This window comes from Balaenoptera ricei, chromosome 10, assembly GCF_028023285.1.
Source record: "Balaenoptera ricei isolate mBalRic1 chromosome 10, mBalRic1.hap2, whole genome shotgun sequence".
In the NCBI taxonomy this organism is placed as follows: Eukaryota; Metazoa; Chordata; class Mammalia; order Artiodactyla; family Balaenopteridae; genus Balaenoptera; species Balaenoptera ricei.
This window is the reverse complement of record NC_082648.1, coordinates 25,290,395-25,312,054: the sequence shown is the minus strand read 5'-3', so window position 1 is coordinate 25,312,054 and position 21,660 is coordinate 25,290,395. Positions and strand designations below refer to the sequence as shown.

General features: G+C 38.9%; 1 protein-coding gene across 4 annotated transcripts in view; it reads left to right on the top strand.

Moving 5' to 3' along the window:
- Positions 1 to 21,660, top strand: part of TMTC1 (transmembrane O-mannosyltransferase targeting cadherins 1) — a 261,149-nt gene that overhangs the window by 158,903 nt on the left and 80,586 nt on the right. For 3 of the 4 annotated variants that reach the window (XM_059935563.1, XM_059935562.1, XM_059935564.1), the window contains exon 9: positions 18,852 to 18,973. The exons of the other annotated variant lie outside the window; for it this stretch is intronic. In XM_059935563.1, coding sequence (XP_059791546.1) covers positions 18,852 to 18,973 — 122 coding nt within the window. The remainder of the gene's footprint in view (positions 1 to 18,851; positions 18,974 to 21,660) is intronic. 4 annotated transcript variants of the gene reach the window in all.

The window sequence follows — 21,660 nt, the reverse complement described above, 5'->3', positions numbered from 1 at the left end:
AAAAGATTCATTTTCTTTTATTGTTGTTCTTAAAACCTGTTACTGTCATTACCAGATTTCTCCATTCCACTCAGTGCTGGGTATTGGAACAAAATAGCCATTGGAGATGCATCTTTTTATTCAGTGGCTACCTGAAAATCAGAGGCCCTTGTGCAGTCTTCCCAAGGCATTCTTTGTTGTCTATTACTAATATGTCGCCTGGGAAGTCATTTTTCCTTGGCTGCATCCGAACCTAAAGCAGATCCTTCTCATGTTCTGTGTAGTACACAGTTCGGTTGCACTGCTCTGCTTGGCTTTTGATCTGGGCCTGGCAGGAGCTTTTTCACATCATTAAATAATTTGTTTTATTCCTTGCCTTCACATGGCAATTACATTTTCACAAGTCACACTCTTTAATAAGAAAATGACTTACCTACCCCTCTGATGTTTATACCTTAGATGGAAGACTCACTGAATTTATTAATGGAAGAATTTTAGATAGTTGCATAATGGAAAGAAGGAATTTTCAGGCATCAGTAACAGCTTTATTTATTTTTCTTGATTGTATGCTTTATGATTCTCAGCAAGATTTTATAGTCTGTATTATTATTTGCTTTTACTCAGAATAATTGTCACCTTTTGAGTGATAAGCTTAATTTTTAACACATTTTACTATTTCTTTTAACTTAATGATTTATACTCTCATAAAAGCAACTCATTACCACTTAGCCTTGCAATGCTTCTGATTGTTTTAAACTCTTAAAAAGGTCAAAAGACATTTTTGTAACTCCTGGAGCCATTCTGTCATTATTTCCATTGAGAATGTGACATTTCTATTTAAAGGAGCACACCCTTTCCATATTGTTTGAAGAAAACCATGAAATACATAATTTGGATGCCCAAAAATAAAAGCAGCTAAAACAAGTTCCTCTAAACAGAAAACCCATTGGAAATGCTTATTGCATTGGAAAATACAAAGGAGACTGAAGTGATTGATTGCCAGATTCTCTAGGTGGTTCACTGTAAGTACAAAGCCCAAGGAGCCTATAAAGGAGTGATAAATGCAGCGTGGGGAGAATCAATCCCCTCCTTAAAAACAAAAAAACAAAAAAACTAAAATGCCTTACTTTTACACATGCTTTGCCTAAAGAGGCAGCATGGAGTATTAGAAAGAAAACGAGTTTGTCATACAAGCTTTAATGTTTCTGTATTTCCATTATTACACATCAAAATGTTGACAATAGGGTCTTCAAACTTTGTTCTCACCTAAAATATAATCAGAATGAATGAAATAATATATATGGTACATGGGGTTGTTCAGGAAGGCAAGTGCTGTATAAATGCATTTCCACATGGTGTTTCAAGTCAACATTCTGAAATTTAACTCCTGAACTTACCCGTTCATTGTTTCCCTGACCGTGATTTCCCACCTTCGTGCGTCCTACTAGTTGCCCAAGCCAAAATTCTTGGGGTTTTCTTGTTGCCTCTCTGTCTTGCTCGTTAACATTACAGTCAACCCATCAATAAATCCTGTCAACTTTTGTTTCAAAATATGTCTAGAATCTGACCACTTCTCACTGCCGTCACTGCTATCACCCTGGTCCAAGCCATTCTCTCTCACCTAGATTATTGCCATAGCCTCCAACTAGTTGTCCTGCTTCTACCCTAGTGCCAGTGGTCCAGACTATTCTCAGTACAGTGACTACCATGATTCTTAAAAATGTAAATCAGATCCTGTCTTTCTTGTACTTAAAATTTTTCAGTGGCTCCTTATTTCTCGCAAGTAAAAGTCATAACTTTTATAATGGCCGAAAAGGTTTTACATGCTCTGTCCCCATTATTTTTCTGGTTTCTTCTTGAACTCATTTCTTCCTATGAAACGAATACTGTGGCTGACTCCTTCATCTCTTGCAAGTCTTTGCTTAATTGCCACCTTCTCAATGAGGCGTACTCTGTCCACCATGTTTAGAATTGCACCCCCCTTCTTGTCCACCCTCCTTATATTGCAGATACCCCTCACCAGACTATCTTTTTTTTCCCTCTATGGAAAGGCAGCGTTTTTTGTGTGTGTGTCTGTTTTGCTAACTGATGTATGCCAAAGAGCCTAGAATAGTGACTGGAAAATACAGAGAAGATGGAAGTTATTGATTGCTAAATTCTTTAAGTGATTGCCTGTAAGCACAATGCCCAAAGAGACTAAAAAGAGAAGGCAATAATACATATTTGTTGAATGAATGAGTAATCAGTGATGGTGTTTTACCAAGGGCCTCATTGCTGAGGTTGGAAAAGTTACCAAGAATACTTTGAGGAAGCAAATTATTAGGGGGAGTGTCCTCTAGTATCCTTGATGCTCCTGTAGTTTGTGTGTCTCATAGGTAGAGGCCAGGGGTCTGAGTAGCATGACCAGTCTCAGTCAGCAGCCACATATATAGCTGTGTGTTGGAAATGGAAACTGGTCTTAAAAGCTGACAAGGTATTTAGAGACAAGCAGAATAAATTTGTAAGTGCAAGAAGGTGCATTTAGAGAGGAAAAGCCTAGAGGAAATGATAACGTATTCGATATTTAATTTATTGATCATTCATTTGTTCCCAAAAATATGCTGAGTACAGAGAATAAAAATAGAAGTAAACCCAGTAGCTACCTTGAAGAGCTTGGTTTTCTCCACTTTCAGTCCATCCTCCCAGCTCGGAGAGAATTATTCTTCTAAACACAGATATGCCTCTCACCTGCCAAGAAACTTTCCTGCTCTTAGGACTTATCCTGGCGGGAGCCAAGACTATGCTGATGGGTGGCTTGATAAAGTTCTTTAAATGTATAGTGATTTTTTACATGGAAATCATCTATTCTACATCTACGAAGGATGAGCGACAGAAAATGTATTTCAGCTGTAGCGTGAAGGCTATAAAAGAGATGTAGGGAATATTTGGCAGACAGTGAGATGATTTTGGGGGCAGGTTATAGAAGCTCCTAAGATGGAAACTTTTCTTTTTAACTTCATTCTGCTTGAGCAGTTTATACCAGCATTTCTCAAAATATGTTCTAGCATCATATAGGTCATTAAGTAAGGTTACTCTAAATAAAGATCCTGCATTTCAGAAGCACTAGGTTTAGAGAAGTTAAATATATTTTTCTTTACTGAGGGACTTCACAAAACCTTTACTGTGCTCTAAGCAGCCTTTTGAGTTTTTTTTTTTTTTTTTATTGGAGTAAAATTGCTTTACAATGTTGTGTTAGTTTCTGCTGTACAATGAAGTGAATCAGCTATATGTATGCCTATATCCCCTCCCTCTTGGACCTCCCTCCCACCCCACCCCCATCCCACCCATCTAGGTCATCATAGAACACCGAGCTGAGCTCCCTGTGCTATACAGCAGGTTCCCACTAGCTATCTGTTTTACACATGGTCGTGTATTTATGTCAAACCTAATCTCACAATTCGTCCCACCCTCCCCTTCCCCTCCGTGTCCACATGTCCGTTCTCTATGTCTGCATCTCTATTCCTGTCCTACAAATAGGTTCATCTGTACCATTTTTCTAGATTCCACATATATGAGTTAATATACGGTATTTGTTTTTGTCTTTCTGGCTTACTTCACTCTGTATGACAGTCTCTAGATCCATCCACATCTCTACAAATGACCAATTTCATTCCTTTTTATGGCTGAGTAATATTCCATTGTATATATATACCACATCTTCTTTATCCATTCATCTATCTTTGGACATTTAGGTTGTTTCCATGTCTTGGCTATTGAGTTTTTAAATGGGGTATATAGTAAGTGGCATTTCTCAAATTTATTTGAATTTGGAAACTTTTTTAGGGCCTTCTTGCAGGATCAATGTTGTGATAGCATGTTTTGGGAAGTATTGACTTGGAGGTATCAGGGCTGGTGGCTAAGTGAATTTTGAGAGTCCATTCTTGAGCAGTGTTTAAACACTTTCTTGCTGCCATACATGTACCTTCAAAAACAATAGCCACCACCACAGCATCAACAAAACAATTTTCATATTATTATCCCTATAGCAATACCACCTGAAAAAGTGAGACGTACAGCCTTGGAACAGATTCCTGGAGACTTGGTTTTCATCAGATTGAGGCTGTAATTAGAAATTTGGATGTGGGTATTTGATGCAATGACTGTGATGGCTAAGGCTCATGATGGGATGAGGATACTGCATGGCCATCCATCAAATGCCATAGTTTGGGGAAGTGAGTATTACCTTGAGTAACTGATTCATCCATATATGAAGTGACAGTTTTCCAAGTGAAACCAAAGTGACATGGCATGTATCTCTGCACATGTAGTACTCCCTGTAACTGGAGAAAGCTAAAAATTGTATCTTTATTTGCTTCACTGTTGATTTAAAAAGAAAGTGCTTGACAGAGTACCTCTATGCCTTACCTGAGTGGAAAGCGAGCTGTCCTTCCCGCAGAACATAAGTCCTTTCATGGAAGCTTCTTGTAGAAAGGCTGGAGGACAGAGAAAAGACTTCCTGGAGCTTCGTGATAAGCCAGTGTGTGACTGTTTGATAATAAATGGTTGCACTTTTGGCAGAATTTCATGTAAAGCCTGCTTTCATTTTTGTGTCCTGTCTGGCTCTGATTGCCAGAGGCCAGCAGTATTTACAGAAGGACGGCAACTTTCCATGGCCAAATTGGCCTAGTCAGTTTGTGACCCAGCCCCCTGGCATTTGGTATTAAAAAGCGATTAACTGGGAAGAACATTTATTAACATCAACCTCCCTGGCATTGCCTTGAAAACTGTCTCCTTTCCAAGGCACCACAATCCCTTTTGATGTGGGTGACTTTGGCCAGTGAACTCTAGTTTTCTGCCTGTTACAGATTTGGGTACTCACTCTGACAGTGTCTTTGCTTGGGGAATAAGTGAATGCCAAGACTTGTTGGAGAAACACTTTCACCCTTTGTTTTTCTGTCTAGAAGATTTTTTTCTTTTACCTTGTAAGAATTTCCCAAGGGAAAAATGACTCTCAATTAGTGATACATGGTCAAATTCTTGCTTTTATGTCAAGCCTTATATAGATCATATTATGCTGCTTCTCTCTTAGCTACACTTTAGAGATTTATGCTGTTGCTGTTTGGTGGAAAGCAGGCCTAATGAAAAAATGATAATAGGTGTTGGAATGTCTGAATTTGGAAAATTACAAGTATTTGATACTATTTTAAAACCTAGAGCCTTTGTCTCCATCCTTTGTACATTCATTAGTCCATTAAATTTGCCCTTTTAGGCTGTGGTAGTTAGGCTGTTCAGTTAAAGGTAAGGGAAGATGCACAGTTAAAGGTAAGGGAAGAGCATTACTTAATCATGTCAGTTACTTGTAAAAAAGAGCTTTTAACAACTTTGATAAAAAAAGATGATCCACTAGGCTTTTATCACCATATGTTTCAGAATCAGGAAAGTGGATCTTATCCAATGAGATCCAACCTATTTTGATTATAGAAGGTATTTTAATTTTGGATGAGTACATTGACGGAAAACAGGAATCAAATCCATTATTCATAGCAGTTACTTCAGAAGCTCAATTGGACAAGTAAAAATCCCTTTTTTTAGCTGTTAAGAGAGAAGCTTACTAAATTTATTATTACTTTCATATCTTATAACCTTGAAGTAAGCCAAACATCTCTCTGTAATTTGTTTGATAAAGTAGGATGAATTATAGTCTTTAAGAAATGCTGCTCTAAAATATTTGCATCTTTACTGTGTGAAACTGTGTGGGATTTTTGTGGTTCCTTCTCCTTACTCATTTTAGATTACAGAGGGAAGGGACTGTCCTCTGTGTGACAATCCCAAGTGGGTAGATGAATCATACTTCTGAGTGAGTGTGACTCATGGTGTGAAAAAGTAAAAATCTTGTCTCTTTCTTAACAGAAAATAAGTCTATAGCATCCTGCTTTGGAAGGTTTTGGCAGAGGGACATCTTAGAAATATTTAAGCGGTAGTCATAGGTAGAAGACCACTTCTGCCAAGTGTGTATATTTTCACAGGAACAAAACTATTTATGAAAATGCATCTAATTTATCCTCTGCCTCTTGTTTCCTCATCATCAAAGCTAAATTCACGCATGACTTCATTTGCATGGTTAAATCCATCCTGGTTCTTAATGGAATTCTTACAGAGGGAAAAAATTGGTTAACTGCACCAGCCTCCCTCCCACCTAAGGTCACTTTATTAAGTTATACTTCTTTTTTTTTTAAGATTTTTTTTGATGTGGACCATTTTTAAAGTCTTTATTGAATTTGTTACAATACTGCTTCTGTTTTATGTTTTGGTATTTTGGCCACGAGGCATGTGGGATCTTAGCTCCCTGACCAGGGATCGAACCCACACCCCCTGCACTTGAGGGCAGTCTTAACCACTGGACCACCAGGGAAGTCCCAAGTTATAGTTCTTAACCAGGGATTTGGCGGCATTACCTGTGTCATCTTTGTTTCACTAGCCAGAGCTGGATGCGGGGAGCATGATGGAAGACCTGGACCACTAGGTGGTGGCCTTTTCCCCTCTGTGCTCTGGACAGGCTCTAGGCACAAGACTGAGCTTCTGCTGACAGTTTTCTCTCCTTGGTCCCACAGGCCCCCTGTCCAGTGCACCACTGATTCTTCTCTGGACAGGGCCTCCCCTGAAGGCAGAGGTATCTAATGGGGGTTCTGATGCCTCCCCTCAGTTCCTCCTTTCTCCTGAGTCCACCCAGATAGCTTAGGTCTCAACACAGATGAACACGTAGCTCTTAGAGCTACACTACTGTTGTGATTTTCCAAATCCACCCTCCTGAGCGAATACCTGATATAAATATGAATATCACAGATGCTACAAGAGTAAGTGGTTATCAGAGAAAGACAGATACTGTATGATTTCTCTTACATGTGGAATCTAAAAATCAAACATACTAGTGGTTACCAGTGGGGAGAGGGAAGGGGGAGGGGCTATCGAGAGGTAGGGGGCTAAGAAGTACAAACTATTACGTATAAAATAAGCTACAAGGATATACTGTACAACACAGGGAATATAGTCAATATTTTATAACTAAATGGAGTGTAACCTTTCAAAATTATGAATCACTATACTGTACACCTGTAACTTATATAATATTGACCAGCAACTATACTTCAATTAAAAAATAAATTTAAAGTTTTTTAAAGGTTAAAAAAAAAAGGAACGAGTAAGTGGTTATCACAGTATTACATTCCTGCAAGATTTAGACATAAACAGTTGAATATTAAAAATGGAGTTTAGAGCAATAAGCTCCAGAGCATGTGTAGATTTAAAATTTAGAAGGCTTTTGTCCACTCAGCTTATTCATTATGCCTCTGTGGTCACTAGAATATGAATGTTCTGTTATTTTCCTTAATAAGAGGGCGATTTCATCACAGTATTTGATTTCTTATGTCAAAAATAATCATTATCCCCCCTCAAGTCTTCTTAAATATAATTTTGACTTACAATTCAGTAACTAAGATCAAATAAATTATGTCTTCCCCTGTTGTGGCTGTGGACATGGACATGTCCGCTCTTCCAGAGGCTGGTTGTCAGAGTGAGTAGGTGGGCCACCTGCAACCATTTACTGAAACAGAATAATTGATAAAGAACCCACGTTCCATGCAGCATATCCTGCTGCATCCCTGCGGATTGTAGAATACTCGTGTCGGCGTTTATCTGGCAAAGGGACTCAGCGGTGAGATTTCTGGTCTAGCTCAGCAGTGCCTTACTAGGTAACCTCCAAATTGCTGGGTCTTATCTGCTCTGTGCGTTTCTGCTACAAAACTAAGAGGCAGCAAAGGGCTGAAATCACCCCCCTCCCCCCCCGCACGCACACACTTGACCTTGCCTTGGGATCCCAAAGCCACATGGACTGTGGGGAAAGGACAGGCTTTGGGGTGAATCAGACCTCAGTTTGAAACCCTTGTTTCTCACTAATTGGATCAACTTAGATAAGTGTCTTAAGCCCTCTGAGCTTCCATTTCCTCATCTATAAACTGGGGATAATTACCTACATCGTAATATTATCATGAAATGTCAGTGGGACAGTCTCAGTCAAATGTCTGGCATATGGTATGTGCTTGAGAGACGCTTGTTTTTCCTTTACTGTCTACCATTTGCAGCTTACCAGGTGACTTTTATTTCCTCCTCTGCATGAGTCTCTCCCATAGCACGTATTTAATAATTTACACGTTGAACACGACCTTAGAATAGATCTTGTCTTGCCCCTACCTTTCATCTCTCTAGTCTTCTTCACTTTTTTTTTTTAAATACACATGTTTCTAGTGCTTTTTCCATTTTTGTTCAGAACCACAGAGAGAGAGGAAGAAAGTTCATTCTCTACTTCTCCCATGTCTCCATAAATTCCTGTAATAGTTTCATTCTAATCAGGAAAAGTTTTATTGAACAACATTTTTCTAATTTACTTAATTCCCTTAACTCCTTACTAGTACTTGATTATTAAAATGAATGGTGACATTCACAGAAAAATAGACAAAATGAAAAGGCAGAGGACTTTGTATCAGATGAAGGAACAGATAAAACCCCAGAAAAACAACTAAATGAAGTGGAGATAGGCAACCTTCCAGAAAAAGAATTCAGAATTATGATAGTGAATATGATCCATGACCTCAGAAGAACAATGGAGGCAAAGATTGAGAAGATGCAAGAAATGTTTAACAAAGACCTAGAAGAATTAAAGAACAAACATCTAGAAGAATTAAACAACAAACAAACAGAGATGAGCAATACAATAACTGAAATGAAAAATACACTTGAAGGAATCAATAGCAGAATAACTGAGGCAGAAGAACGGAAAAGTGACCTGGAAGACAGAATGGTGGAATTCACTGCTGCAGAACAGAATAAAGAAAAAAGAATGAAAAGAAATGAAGACAACCTAAGAGACTTCTGGGACAACATTAAACGCAACAACATTCACATTTTAGAGGTCCCAGAAGGAGAAGAGAGAGAGAAAGGGCCCGAGAAAATATTTGAAGAGATTACAGTCGAAAACTTCCCTAACATGGGAAAGGAAATAGCCACCCAAGTCCAGGAAGCACAGAGAGTCCCAGGCAGGATAAACCCAAGGAGAAACACACTGAGACACATAGTAATCAAACAGACAAAAATTAAAGACAAAGAAAAATTACTGAAAGCAACAAGGGAAAAATGACAAGTAACAAACAAGGGAACTCCCATAAGGTTAACAGCTGATTTCTCAGCAGAAACTCTACAAGCCAGAAGGGAGTGGCATGATATATTTAAAGTGATGAAAGGGAAGAACCTACAACCAAGATTACTCTACCCGGCAAGGATCTCATTCAGATTCGATGGAGAAATCAAAAGCTTTACAGACAAGCAAAAGCTAAGAGAATTCAGCACCCCCAAACCAGCTCTATAACAAATGCTAAAGGAACTTCTCTAAGTGGGAAACATAAGAGAAGAAAAGGACCTACAAAAACAAACCCATAACAATTAAGAAAATGGTAATAGGAACATACATATCGATAATTACCTGAAACGTGAATGGATTAAATGCTCCAAACAAAAGACACAGGCTCGCTGAATGGATACAAAAAACAAGACCTATATATATGCTGTTTACAAGAGACCCACTGCAGACCTAGGGACACATACAGACTGAATGTGAGGGGATGGAAAAAGATATACCATGCAAATGGAAATCAAAAGAAAGCTGGAGTAGCAATACTCATATCAGATAAAATAGACTTTAAAATAAAGAATGTTACAAGAGACAAGGAAGGACACTACATAATGATCAAGGGATCAATCCAAGAAGAAGATATAACAATTACAAATATATATGCACCCAACATAGGCAATACATAAGGCAACTGCTAACAGTTATAAAAGAGGAAATCGATAGTAACACAATAATAGTGGGGGACTTTAACATCTCACTTATACCAATGGACAGATCATCCAGGCAGAAAATTGATAAGGAAACACAACTTTAAATGATACAATAGACCAGATAGATTTAATTGATATTTATAGGACATTCCATGCAAAAACAGCAGATGACACTTTCTTCTCAAGTGCACACGGAACATTCTCCAGGATAGATCACATCTTGGGTCACAAATCAAGCCTTGGTAAATTTAAGAAAATTGAAATCATATCAACATCTTTTCCGACCACAACGCTATGAGATTAGAGATCAATTACAGGGAAAAAACGTAAAATGGTGTTTTTTGCACTAGACTAATATTTTCCAGTCATGCCTCCTCTAAAGTGCCTTTTAAAAGATTTTTGCTTTTATTTTTCTTTAAACATTTAAAACACACACTGAATGTGACACATATTTCCAAATAAAGTTATGAATTAGTTTATTCTCACTTGAGTAAAACAATATGAGCGCTTCCCTCTTCATCTGATTTGATCCTGAAACAACGTAATTGTGTGCTCTTGTGAAGATAAGAAGTTTCAATCCCAGGATCTATTGTTGGCAAGAAGATTTAGACTATTGATTAAAAACAAATCAAACAAAAAACTCTGCAAAAAAATGAAGTCCAGAACCAAGGACCAGAAATCCAAAGTGTCGTTTTATTTTTATTTTTATTTTTTTAACATCTTTATTGGAGTATAATTGCTTTACAATGGTGTGTTAGTTTCTGCTTTATAACAAAGTGAATCAGTTATACATATACATATGTTCCCATATCTCTTCCCTCTTCCGTCTCCCTCCCTCCCACCCTCCCTATCCCACCCCTCTAGGTGGTCACAAAGCACCGAGCTGATCTCCCTGTGCTATGCGGCTGCTTCCCACTAGCTATCTATTTTACATTTGGTAGTGTATATATGTCCATGCCACTCTCTCACCCTGTCACATCTTACCCCTCCCCCTCCCCATATCCTCAAGTCCATTCTCTAGTAGGTCTGTGTCTTTATTCCCGTCTTGCCACTAGGTTCTTCATGACCTTTTTTTTTTTTTTCTTAGATTCCATATATATGTGTTAGCATACGGTATTTGTTTTTCTCTTTCTGACTTACTTCACTCTGTATGACAGACTCTAACTCCATCTACCTCACTACAAATACCTCCATTTCATTTCTTTTTATGGCTGAGTAATATTCCATTGTATATATGTGCCACATCTTCTTTATCCATTCATCCGATGATGGACACTTAGGTTGCCTCCATGTCCTGGCTATTGTAAATAGAGCTGCAATGAACATTTTGGTACATGACTCTTTTTGAATTATGGTTTTCTCAGGGTATATGCCCAGTAGTGGGATTGCTGGGTCGTATGGTAGTTCTATTTTTAGATTTTAAGGAACCTCCCTACTGTTCTCCATAGTGGCTGTATCAATTTACATTCCCACCAACAGTGCAAGAGTGTTCCCTTTTCTCCACACCCTCTCCAGCATTTATTGTTTCTAGATTTTTTGATGATGGCCATTCTGACCGGTGTGAGATGATATCTCATTGTAGTTTTGATTTGCATTTCTCTAATGATTAATGATGTTGAGCATTCTTTCATGTGTTTGTTGGCAATCTGTATATCTTCTTTGGAGAAATGTCTGTTTAGGTCTTCTGCCCATTTTTGGATTGGGTTGTTTGTTTTTATGTTATTGAGCTGCATGAGCTGCTTGTAAATCTTGGAGATTAATCCTTTGTCAGTTGCTTCATTTGCAAATATTTTCTCCCATTCTGAGGGTTGTCTTTTGGTCTTGTTTATGGTTTCCTTTGCTGTGCAAAAGCTTTTAAGTTTCATTAGGTCCCATTTGTTTATTTGTGTTTTTATTTCCATTTCTCTACGAGCTGGGTCAAAAAGGATCTTGCTGTGATTTATGTCATAGAGTGTTCTGCCTATGTTTTCCTCTAAGAGTTTGATAGTGTCTGGCCTTACCAAAGTGTCATTTTATGAATGCTCTTATTTTAATCTCCCTTCAGCTCTGTGTTCATTAGTGCATCTGGCAGAGCTCCTCAGTGAAGAAAGCTTGGCGTGGGAAAAGCAGTGTTTAAATTGGCTCAGAGAAAATAGAGTGTACAAATCTACTTTTGTCTCTGAGGAGGTATAATTTCTTCATTCATTTCCCCTTTAAAAATTTTTTCCATGTGCATTTATGAGTAAATTTTCGGGCACATGAAAATGAGGAAGTGATATCACCAGCTTGAACCAAGGAGCGTGTGGGTTGGCACCTATGCTCTTGAGATCCTGAACCAAAGCTATTTTCTCTCCCAACTTGACTTATTTTGTTGATTTCAGACCAGGGAAGAAAAAAGCTGCAAGTGGTACCTTTCCATGCTTACATGTGAGATGCAAATTGTGTTTATGTCATGGGTGGACTGTCCTTCAGCCTCTCGTACTGTGGCACTGTGGCCACTGGGCCTGACTTAGGGTCCCAGTTGACTATATAATCATCAAGGAATTTGGCACTTGCGACTGAGGCTCTGAGAATCAGCTTTCAATTTTTCTTATTCTCTCTACCCTTGAGACTATCCCAAGATTCCTCTTGCCTCCTGTGTTACTGAAATGGAGTTCAGATTCTAGATCTTGTTGGAATCATTAAGAAGTGGTCTGTTGCATTTTATATTGTAATAGCAGTAAAAATTCAAAACTTTCTCTTCTCCAGCTGTTGAGAGATTGGTCCCAATATCATTTGCCAGATAAAAGCTCTCTTAGATTGGTATTTGTCTTTACTGTTTTTATACAACATTTATAATTTTCTATAATCTCAGTGGCCTCAAAAAAGGGTGGTTCACCCAAGGGCTGAAACTTAATGGAAATACAACAATGCAAGGATGGGACCAAGTCAGGAGTGGTCTGGAGCCAGCTCCTAATAGCTCACAAAAGCCAGTGTCCTGACCCTTCTTTAGAATCCACATCTCTGCTTCCATCTGCACTGCATGCTCTTCCACTGTGGTCTATTAGTCAGAGCCCTGGCAGGATACACAGTGCACGGCCAATGGGGTGATTGAAGAGTTTATGAAGGGACCTTTGCAGTGATGTGGGCAGAGTGGAGCTAACATGCCAAGGGACACCTACCAGATGGCCTGAAGGGTCAGAGGAGGGAACTGTCACCAACACCAGGTGAGAGCTGTGACCATGGAGAGGATCCCCAGACAGGAGCTGTGCCTGGAGACAGGCAAACTGAGCCACTGTCAGGCAGACGTGAAGCAGGGAGGGGCTGTAAAATTCAAAGGAAAGTATAGACAATAGTGAAGGTCAAGTAGACAAGAGGGCACCCCGGGGGGGGAAAAGAAGTTCAAGGTACATTTGTGCAGAGCTTAGACAGAATCCCATTGCCCCAAACAGCCAAGCTCTTTCTCTCTCTCTACTTCTGGCTTGCCCCTTCCCATGCTGGTCTTGAGTTAGTGTTCTGAGACCAGTTCTCCATCCATTTCATGCAGTCTGTATTATCATCATTTGAGAGCATCTAAGGGCTTGTGTAGATTCAGAGATCATGATGTTTTAAATAAACCTGAGCCTCTGATTTGCTCAAGTGGAGACTCACCGATGCATTTCCTCTGGACAGTAATAGGGGTTTGGGGCTTCAAAAAATTCTTAAAATATACAGAAGCAGCACAGGGAGAGCCCAGGTTCCGTTTTGCAGGAAGGAGACCTGAAGTCCTGTGCAGCCTTGAGGAAAGTTTCTCACAGAAATAACGCAATACAGTTTTGTTGATTTGCAGTTGCAGCTATTGTGAAGGACCCAAAGGTCTCAGGCATTTGAGTTTACAACAAGGATAATAATATTCAACTCCACAGAATTGTTGTGAAGATTAAATAGAATTTTTTAAACTGGCATAAGTTTGGGTTGCCTGCTACAGGGTGGCAATTTGGGAGTCACTTAGCAAGAGAATGAGCCTAGCTCACTGCGCAGCACCCGCAGCGGAGTATCTGGGATTCAGAACAAGAGATGAGGCAGTACTGTGCAGTCAGGTAAAGCAGTGGGGATTTAAATTGATTAAGTAACTTGCCTTCCTCAGTTAAAAAGAATTTCCATAATAATAATAATAGTGATAAATTATTGACTATTTTAATACATTGAAATATTCACAAAATTAAAACTGAATTTCAGTAATGTGAAAGAGGTCACTTTTCCTAAGCAGAAACGTCCCACGACCTTGCGAGACCAAGTAGTAGTTAGTAGCAACGAATGCAATTAGAGAGACATAGAAGGTATGCATGTCTCCTGATTAAAAGTACCTCAGTGCTGTCGGTCAGCTCTGTCAGACCTTCGTGAGATACTTTGGATGTTCAAGGACTTCTCACCCCAAATTAACACTGAAAATACTGTGTTTCAGAGGGTTACCAAAAGTGCAAGTTTTCCTTAGTGAGAAGTCTCTAAAATGAACCCCAGTGATGTATATGCAACTTCCGTCACGAATCTTTCTTATTGCAACACAGTTCGCTGAATGCCAATTATGTATGTGCCAGGTATCTGGATAAATCTAAGTGAGACGGTGACTCCCATCAAGGAAGGCATAGTCTAATGGAGGAAGTAGAGCCATAAACAGATGAGAAAAGAGGGCCTGGAAAGTATGCAGCCCTGCCAGTTGTCAGCTTGGAAATGCCTTACTCCCAGGGCTGAAGAGGGAGCTTTACTGTCATCAACTTCCCTGAAACTGATAAATTAGATGCAGACAGCTAGAGTCTAGAGCTGCCAAATACATCCTTAGGATTGAAGTATAACTGTGCTCTATGCAGAACTGTAAGAACATGCTGATGCGCTGTATTATTTACCTGAGACCTGTTTAGAGGTGAGAGAAAACACGACGATAGGAATGATGGTAATAATCACTGTAATGAGGCCTGTTCTCTGCTGCTCTGGAAGGCAGCAGCCTGCAGTAGATGTTGTCTGGGTTGAATGGGACAGGGAGGCATCCTCTTCTCATGACCACTCATCCACACACTGCTGGCCACGTGCACATGCGTGTATCTGTGTGTGTGTGTGTATCTGGCTGTGTGCTTGTGTATGTGTCCTCACCTATGACTTGTTCTTTGAAAAGGAAGCCGGGAGTTGGAAGGGGATGGGATAAACCAGAAGCGACCAGGCTAGACTCAGATTCTGCAGCTGGGGCTCCTCTGAGGTAATTTATGTTTCTGAGAAGCTCACTGCTTTTCCATTAGCGTCTCGCTCAGATGCCTGACTGTGCCGATGGTGGCCGCGTGATTCTCTGGGCGCCCTAAGAGGCATGTTAAGGGATTTTTATCTCTTTGCAGCTCAGGGGGATGCTTTTCTGTATCCTCCCGAGCCAGGGAAAAAGGTCAAGCCTAACACCTATCAGAGTGAATCTATCACACATTTTTCCTACAGGTACAATAGGTATCAGTAACCTCTTTTTTGTTTTTGATCATCAAATTAAAACTCAGAGAAGTAAATTAATTTGTCTGAAGTTGCACAGTTAATCAGACAAATAATGTATATTATTATTAGCTGTATTATTAGCTGTTTTAATTCTCATGTCTTTTCACCCCCTAGTGTATTTGGAATAAATTTCCATTTGCCTCTTTTCCTAGAAATGAATGCACTCTGTGTACTTTGGAAAATGCCACACATTTTCTCTTTTTCCCCCACTCATATTTTATTTGCGTTTCATCTGTATCTGTTAGGCTGAAATAAGCTATAAATTATTTAGCCAACTTTGTCACATCTGTGATCCACAGGACACAAAATTGGATTCTCTCCCAGTCTTTCTCATTCTAGGAAATTCAGCCATGTTCATGACATATTTTTTCCCTAACTTTACAACTTTCTACTTGGCTGATCAACTTACGGTTTAAAGAAATATATTCTTGAATATTTTCTATCTCTCTTGACTGAACGGGGAGGAGAGAAGATTATCATCAGTTTAATTTGAGACTCAAGAATTTTTTTCATGCATATTATTTTTCTTGAGATAAATAGTGAAACTTCATTGAGTTTGGGCACTGTGCCACTGTCTTCAGTTGAATGTTCTGAAAGCAAAGAAAAACACCGCATAAGACAGCCCCTCTGGTAGCAGTGCGGAGTGGTAGCCTCTAAGCTCACAACTCCAATGACGTGGACTTTCTCTCTGATCAAGAAACCTTTGTGTTGATCCAACTGTGCTGAGCTGGGAGCCTCACTTACCTCATTTAATAGTTGAGGCAGGGAAGGGCTAATTTCATTCCTGCTCAAGGTGACTAGTGGTGGCAGGGCCACAACTGGAACATGGACATCAGCTTCTGGACACTGACTTGCTTTTCTTTCTATGCGTGTGGGACCCTTTACTCCATCCTTGTTGCCTGTAGGTAAAAGTCAACTCCACACAGAGCATACAACACCCGGATGATTTGTCACCTGCCAACATGTCCAGGGTTATTCCCTGCTTTGTACATTCTGTATCTTCTGCCCGAATGCACCTCGCTGTGACCCCCTCCCCCTCCCCAAGCCCACCACATCTACCTTGTGAGCATTCATTCAATTTTCAACCCCAGGTTGTCCCCTCCACCAGGAAGCCCTCTCTATCCTCTCCCCTTCTCACACCCAGTTTTCTCTCTCACATGGAACATTTATTGATTTATTCAACAAATATTTCTAAACACTCACTAAGTGCCAGGCACCGAGCTGAGCACAAACCACACGCCACTGAACACAACTGAGCAGCTCCTGTCCTCACGGAGCTTAGAGTCTGGGGGAGACATTAATTAAAGACAGTGAGCACACAGATAAACACGTAATCACAACTGGGATGAGGGCCAGGAAGGGAACAAACGCCGTGCCTGGAGCCTGCAGCCCCATCTCTGCATCTCCAGCAGCGGCGGCAGCTCTCGGGACCACCTGCTGCAGGGGTTCCGGGACTGGGGAGGGAGGAGGCCGAGGGGGCCTCTGTGCTCCCCGGACACCCAGCTCCTCCCGACCTACTGGCTCCCCAGCTCGGGCTTCTGCTGAGTAAAGGCCGGAAACGTATGACACCACAGTGAGGAAGGGCCTTCGGTCAGGCAGCAAGGGGTGACACTGGGGGTGTGAAGGCGACGCCTCTTTCAGATCCGCAGTGAGGGCTGATCTCCAATAACCGCAACGAGGTGGGAAGGCGCCTCACTGGGTAAAACACGATCCAGGGACCTGGATGGTGACCTGGTCAGAATTCTCTTAACCCCTGCCCTTGTCTTAATGCTTAGGATTAATTAATAGGGGGTATTACATTCTCTTTACAAATCTTTCTGGGAAGACACATGAATACTTTTGTAAAAGTATTGCAGTTTTTGAAAAGTGTCCAAAAAAGTCAACTATCTCTGAAAAATAAAAGTGCACCTATAAAAAGAGAACATCAATAATAGGCTCAGAGTTCATGAGCGACGCTTGACAAGATGCTCATTCTCTGGAATTTATTTTCAGCTTTGTCAAGAAATATTTGCCTTCATATTACAGAATTCTTATGAGGGTGTTTGTTCTTTTAAAAATTCTATAAACTTTAAATTCTTAGACTGAAATATACTCTGTAAACTGAAAGAAAAATCTAAGTTACAAAGACAGCTTGCAGTTTTTAAATGTAATGAACTTGTTACTTCTCACCTGTTTTTTTCCTTCAATTTAAGTGGGTCATAGAAAATATAACATTATTGCATCCATTTGAGTTGAAGGCTTGTTTTGCAAAATTTTTTCTTCTTCTTTCATCTTTTAATTCTAAAGAGTGTGGTTACTCTAGGTAAAAAATGAGATCATTACTTACGTTCCCTTACTTTTAAAGGAAATTGTCCAAATCACATTTGTTCATATGGAATTGCTCTTAGAAGCTTTATTATTCAATATATTGTAGTCAGCAAAACAAAGATTTTAATAAAATCCAGGTGACAAATGTCTCAAGATGTTTGAAATCTTTTACTTTGTCTACTTAAAATATTAGTAGTTTGTAGTAGGGAATCTTATTTATGCTTTTGAAATTATTTTGTTTAGTCTTTCACAATTATTAAAAGTAATAGGCTATTTAAAATGTTTATAAGAAAAAATTTAAAACTGTAACATGGAAAGTTCTATTTGGTTTTCCTCTTAAACTTTTTTTAAAAAGAAAAAATAATACCATCCAAAACATTTAGGTTTGTTTTAAATAGGCTTTCCTTCAAATATGTCTAGTTGGAAATACACACTAGCTTTTACAGTGCCCATTACAACATATTATTAGTAATAAATAGAAATATTAATATGTTAATTATAAGTGACAAAAATCTTTACAAATTAATATATACAATGTAAGAGAAAGGTGTTCTGTCAGTTTAATGATTTATTGTAATGAATTTTGATTCCAAAAAATTTCATGGAATAAATACTTGCTTACTGGCTTATTTGGAAAGATGCTAAAAACACCTCAGCTCAAATGATCTCCCTCATTGGTGCCCCACATTTCACCATTTGCATTTAATTTCGTTCATGCTAAGCTTTGCCTCTCCTGGTGGGCTTTGTGTGGGTTTTTTTTTTTTTTCTTCTTCTTTGTTGTTTTTGTTTTTTTTGCTTTTAATGTGTTCTGTTTCTGAGAGGACAAAAATTCTCCATGATGCCTTAGTGAGCTTGATCCCACCCAGCTGCTTTGCTCCCTGGAATGAGTTGCCTGGGGGCACAGGGACTCTAAAAGGAGGCAGACCAAGAAGCAGGATGGCTGTAGGGCCAGCCCAGAATAAGGAGTAATGGTCACTGATCATGTTAGGCAAATAGCAGATGTGCTGGGTGGTAAATGTGTGTCAGGGGTACATGCGAATATTTCCATGAGCCAGAGGTTTTAGCCTGAGGGCTTTCTCTGATGAATTCAGCACACTAATCAAAAGGTTTACATTGGTCTAATTTATTCATTCCTTCAATGAGAAGTTGAAAATGAAAGAGATGGTTAAATGCTGACAGAAGTGGAATTAAACCCAGATTAATTTGTCCTCCACTATTGTGTGTTTCAGAGACTGGAGCACAGGGAAGTTTTGGTGGGCTTGTTGTTCCTGGTTTTCCCGTTCATCCCAGCCAGCAACCTCTTCTTCAGGGTGGGTTTCGTGGTGGCCGAGAGAGTCCTATACATGCCTAGGTAATTACTGCTCCTGGATTCCTCTTTACGAGACCAACACTGATGGCTCCAGAGAGACCGTTCTTTGTGTGTATGACAGATCTTTGCGGAGCTAAGGTGTTTATTACCCCAGCTTTAAAAACAGCCGAAGAGGAAGCTGGATGAGAATATTGACCAGAGTATATTCAGAATTTTAGCAGCAATCATTTACCACGACTTACTTGTTCAAGTATCTGTGTTTATTAAACATAATTATAGTAACTTTCTAGAAATATTTGTTGATTTGGATAAAATTATTAACTGTGTTAAGTAGCATGATTTTAATTAACTTCTATCTTCTTTCTCTCTCTTTCTTTGTTCTTTAATTTAAAAATAGGAACAATCTGAAGGAAACTTGTCCTTCAGAAAAAAATTGGTTAAAATTATAAAGGGCATTCAGACATGTATGATGACATAATGCCACTTAGCTCTGAATATGTGAATCATGCTGAAGCTTGTCTGTTCTCTTGTCTTATTCAAATGTCAGCATTCCAAGGCCGAGTTTCTTTTCAAAAGCCTGAAAATGTCCCTGAAATGGTTCTGCCATTTATCCATTGTGTGACCTTCAGTAGCACATGAAGATTTTTTTTTTTGCACCCATGTTTGCTCATTTTTAAAATAAGGATTTTATTAAGCTTCCTAAAATTAAGTAATTTTACAAATTATACATAAGAATGAACTTTTCTCTTTTTTAAATTTTTTTAAGACCTTTTTATTTTTTATTTTATTATTATTATTTTTTTGGCCACACCACACAGCATGTGGGATCTTAGTTCACCGACCAGGGATAGAACCCATGCCCCCTGCATTGGAAGGCACAGTCTTAACCACTGGACCACTGGGGAAGTCCCAAGAATGAACTTTTCTAAAAGGCAACAAAATAAATACAGTAAACCAAAATATTATCAGGAAATTATTCATTTTTATTTCTTCATTTTGAGTTAGAAATTTAAGTTAATTTTAAACTTAATTTAAATGAAATTAATTTAAGTATTAAATAATAAAATTTATTTCATTTATGGATATTGAGTTAGAAATTTTAAAATGCATATAATTAGAAATGAATTTCATAACCTTCAATTCCCCCCAAAGTAAGTACCTAACAGCTTTCTTAAGACTTAACAGCGTCTTGTTTTGACTTGGTTAAGGAGAGGGTGGCCCTTAATTTTCTTTATGTGTCTACAGCACAGTTTGGGAAGGAGATTATTTCTTGATAAAAACTATTTGATGAGGACAAAAATACAAAATTTATTTGCATTCTATATTGCCTTAAAATAACAGGCTTACGAGGGCTTGCCAGTACTGAGGAATATGGAGGGCAAAGGAGGACCTCAGTGTCTGTTCTAGATGTGTTTTTGCTTAGAGCAGCTGAGAGTGGCTTCAGTCAGGTTTTGTCTGTAGGACTCCTGATTGCAAGTGGAGTCTGTATTTACTCTTCACTTAACAGATATTCACAGAGCGTCTGTCCCAGGCATGCTCTACTAGAATCTGAGGCTGCAAAAATAAGTGAATCTCAGTTTTTTTCCCCTCAAAGAGTTTATTAACTGCTGATTAAAAACAAAATGGTGTCTTCCACTCTAAACATTTAACAGATCTGGATATTCTTTAAAATAGTATCATACTCAGTAAGCATTAATTGTATCAAAACTTTTATTGAACCTTTATTATATGTCAGTCACTGTGCTAAGCATGTTATATTTATTTTATCAGTTAATTCATGCTGTATGTGGTGGTTCACAGCATGTTCCTGCAGTCAGCGTGTGACATGAGTGTGATGTCACAAAGCCTCTGTTTCCTCATCTGCGTCAAATGAAGATAATAGCACCCAACTCAGTGAGATTTTAATGGCATTAAATGAGATGGTCATTTATAAAAATGTTTTGTATAAAAAACTTATAAAATGCTTTATATTGTACATGATCAATAAATAGCAAGTGTTATTGTTGATATCAGCTTTCTGATGTAGCTAATACCATTATACCCATTTTACAAAAATAAAGCCTGGGCTCTGAGAGGTTAAATAACTTGCCCAAGTGACATAGCTAGTAAGTGGCAAAACAGTGGAATAGAGATCCTTGCCTGCTGACAGATCTGGCACCTTCCAGGTTATATTGCTTCTCTGATAGCAACGTCTTGGTATTCTCCTCAATTGAAAAAGATGAAGAAAATATGAACATAGTAAAGTACTTTCAGCTCAACTCCATTTGGAAATCAGCGCTGGATACTTTGAAGAGTCCTGAGATCTGAATCCACAGCACTTGGGGTTCTGAGTGCATGTGTGGTAAGCTTTTCTAATCCAAATACAAAAGAAAATTTTTTGAGGAAATAAAGGGCTGGAATTTTAAACAGGAGGTTAAATTTCATTCTTCTGGAAGAGAGCCTTAGGTAAACATTATAGAAGCCCATTAATATTGTCATCAACCATTTGTGAGCTGTCTTATTTAAAGTTAGGGATTTCTGTCACCCAGGTAGGTGTGTCCTCCAAACACCCACAGAATCATGCCAGCTCTGGCTCTTCCTGTGCTGCCATATCTTCAAGAGACCTTTTTGTGACTCCATTTCTTTTCTCTAAAACAGACAAAGTCATGCCCTGCCCTTTTTCCACTAGGAATAAGCTGATTTGGATTAAAATAAAAGTTTGAAATATAAAGAAAACATCAATATTACCA